The 1581-nt window shown below is 69.6% G+C and overlaps 1 protein-coding gene across 1 annotated transcript; it reads right to left on the bottom strand.

Annotated features, from left to right (window-relative positions):
- Positions 1–7: 7 nt before the first annotated feature.
- Positions 8–1140, bottom strand: RHOBADRAFT_41895 (uncharacterized protein; the record flags this gene model as incomplete). Its single annotated transcript, XM_018413972.1, has 5 exons — positions 8–23; positions 103–192; positions 267–360; positions 436–974; positions 1081–1140. Coding segments are annotated over 5 exons (799 nt in total), but the record flags the coding sequence as incomplete, so codon positions are not given.
- Positions 1141–1581: the final 441 nt, after the last annotated feature.

Consider the following 1581-nt stretch of genomic DNA (forward strand, 5'->3'; position numbering starts at 1 on the left):
CCCTTACGCGGCGGGAGCGGGTCCTCGCCGGGGCAGTGAAGGTCCGTCGAGGCCGACACAAGCGTCAGGACTGACGGTCCGCGGGTTCGAGCCGAGGTCGACGATGAGCACGGCGTCGCTGTCGCGGAACGTGTACTGCTCGGCGTCGCTCGGCTGCGGGGTGCCGTACGACAGGACGAGGGTGCTGCCGAGCTTGGGGTCCCGAGGTGTGGAGGACGGCGCGCAGGGTGTCGGTCGGCGGGAGGTGCGGGTCGAGCTGGGCTGACGTGGGCCGAGGCGGCGACGAGGTCGGTCGGTGTCGGCGTGCCGGACAGGACGTGACGCAGGGCGGCAAAGAAGTGGACGCCGCCGTCGAGCACCCTTTTCTCTCGGGAGAGCGAGAGCGCTCCCCACCGGGCTCGAGGAGGGGGAGAGAGGGGAGAAGGGGGGACGCACCCGCCCTGGTAGTCGGGGACGCGGCGCCAGTTGGTGGCGCCGGCCTTCAGGGACGGCTGGATGAAGACGTCGGCGTCAAAGCCGACGAGGCGGCCGAGCTTGGCGTCGCGCACGAGCTGGCGGGCCTTTTCCCACGCGGCGGCGTGCGGGAACTGCTCGGCGACGAGCCAGTGGACGCCGCGGGGCGCGTGGTCGCGCTCGTACTCGGCGACGAGCTCGAGGGCGCGGTGGACGGTCGGGGCGATGGGCTTTTCCGACAGGACATGCTTGCCGGCTCGGAGGCACTCGAGGAGGACGGCGGGCTGATGCGGGATGGGGAGGCAGACGGCGACGGCGTCGAGGTCGGGTCGGGCGAGGAGGGTGGCGAGGTTGTGTTTGTTGGGGTGGTCGTCCGAGTACAGGTCGAGGTGGCTCGACGTTGGGGCGAGCGAGCTGAAGCGAGCTGCGGCTTGTTGGAGCTGTTGGGCCGACTTGAGCGAGCGCGAGTAGAGGGCGACGAGGTCGAGGGTGTCGGTGTTGTGTGCGATGGCGGGCAGGTGCTGTGTGCGGCGCCGAGAGGGTGAGTGAGCCCCACTTCGGAATGATGACGGAAGAGGGACGACGAGGAGGAGGGGGGAGGGGGAGAGGGAAGGGGGGGAAGCGCACTGCGTCTGTTGCAAAGCCGCCTGCACCTAGGAGAGCGACGCGGATGCGCTTGGTGTCCATGTGAGTCTGTGTCGACGAGAGCGAGAGCGCGAGGGCTGCGACCAGCTCGAGGCGATCGTCACCTCGGGCGAGAGGGAACGTCCTCCTCACTCTCTCTCTCTCTCTCTCTCACAGTGCTCAAGACTGCCTCGGTCTGGCCGCCACTCGTCCCCGGCCATGCTCTCCCGCACCGCACTGCGCTCGAGCGCGTCCCCCCTCGCTCGCCGACCTCTCGCCCTTCCTCATCGCCTCGTCGCACAACCTCCCCCTCACCGCTCCCTCTTCAGCCGCGCAAAGGCCAAAGCCGCACTCGACCCCCTCGCACCACCCAAACAGCGCTTCTACCGCACCCACCCGTACTGGACCGTCCTCCTCGCGTCCCCCTTCATCGTAGTCGGCTCGCTCGGCCTCACCCTCGCCGGCCTGTGGGCCTACGACGCGTCCACCTACCACCACCAGCAC

The sequence above is a fragment of the Rhodotorula graminis genome (assembly GCF_001329695.1).
Source record: "Rhodotorula graminis WP1 unplaced genomic scaffold RHOBAscaffold_3, whole genome shotgun sequence".
NCBI classification, from domain to species: Eukaryota; Fungi; Basidiomycota; class Microbotryomycetes; order Sporidiobolales; family Sporidiobolaceae; genus Rhodotorula; species Rhodotorula graminis.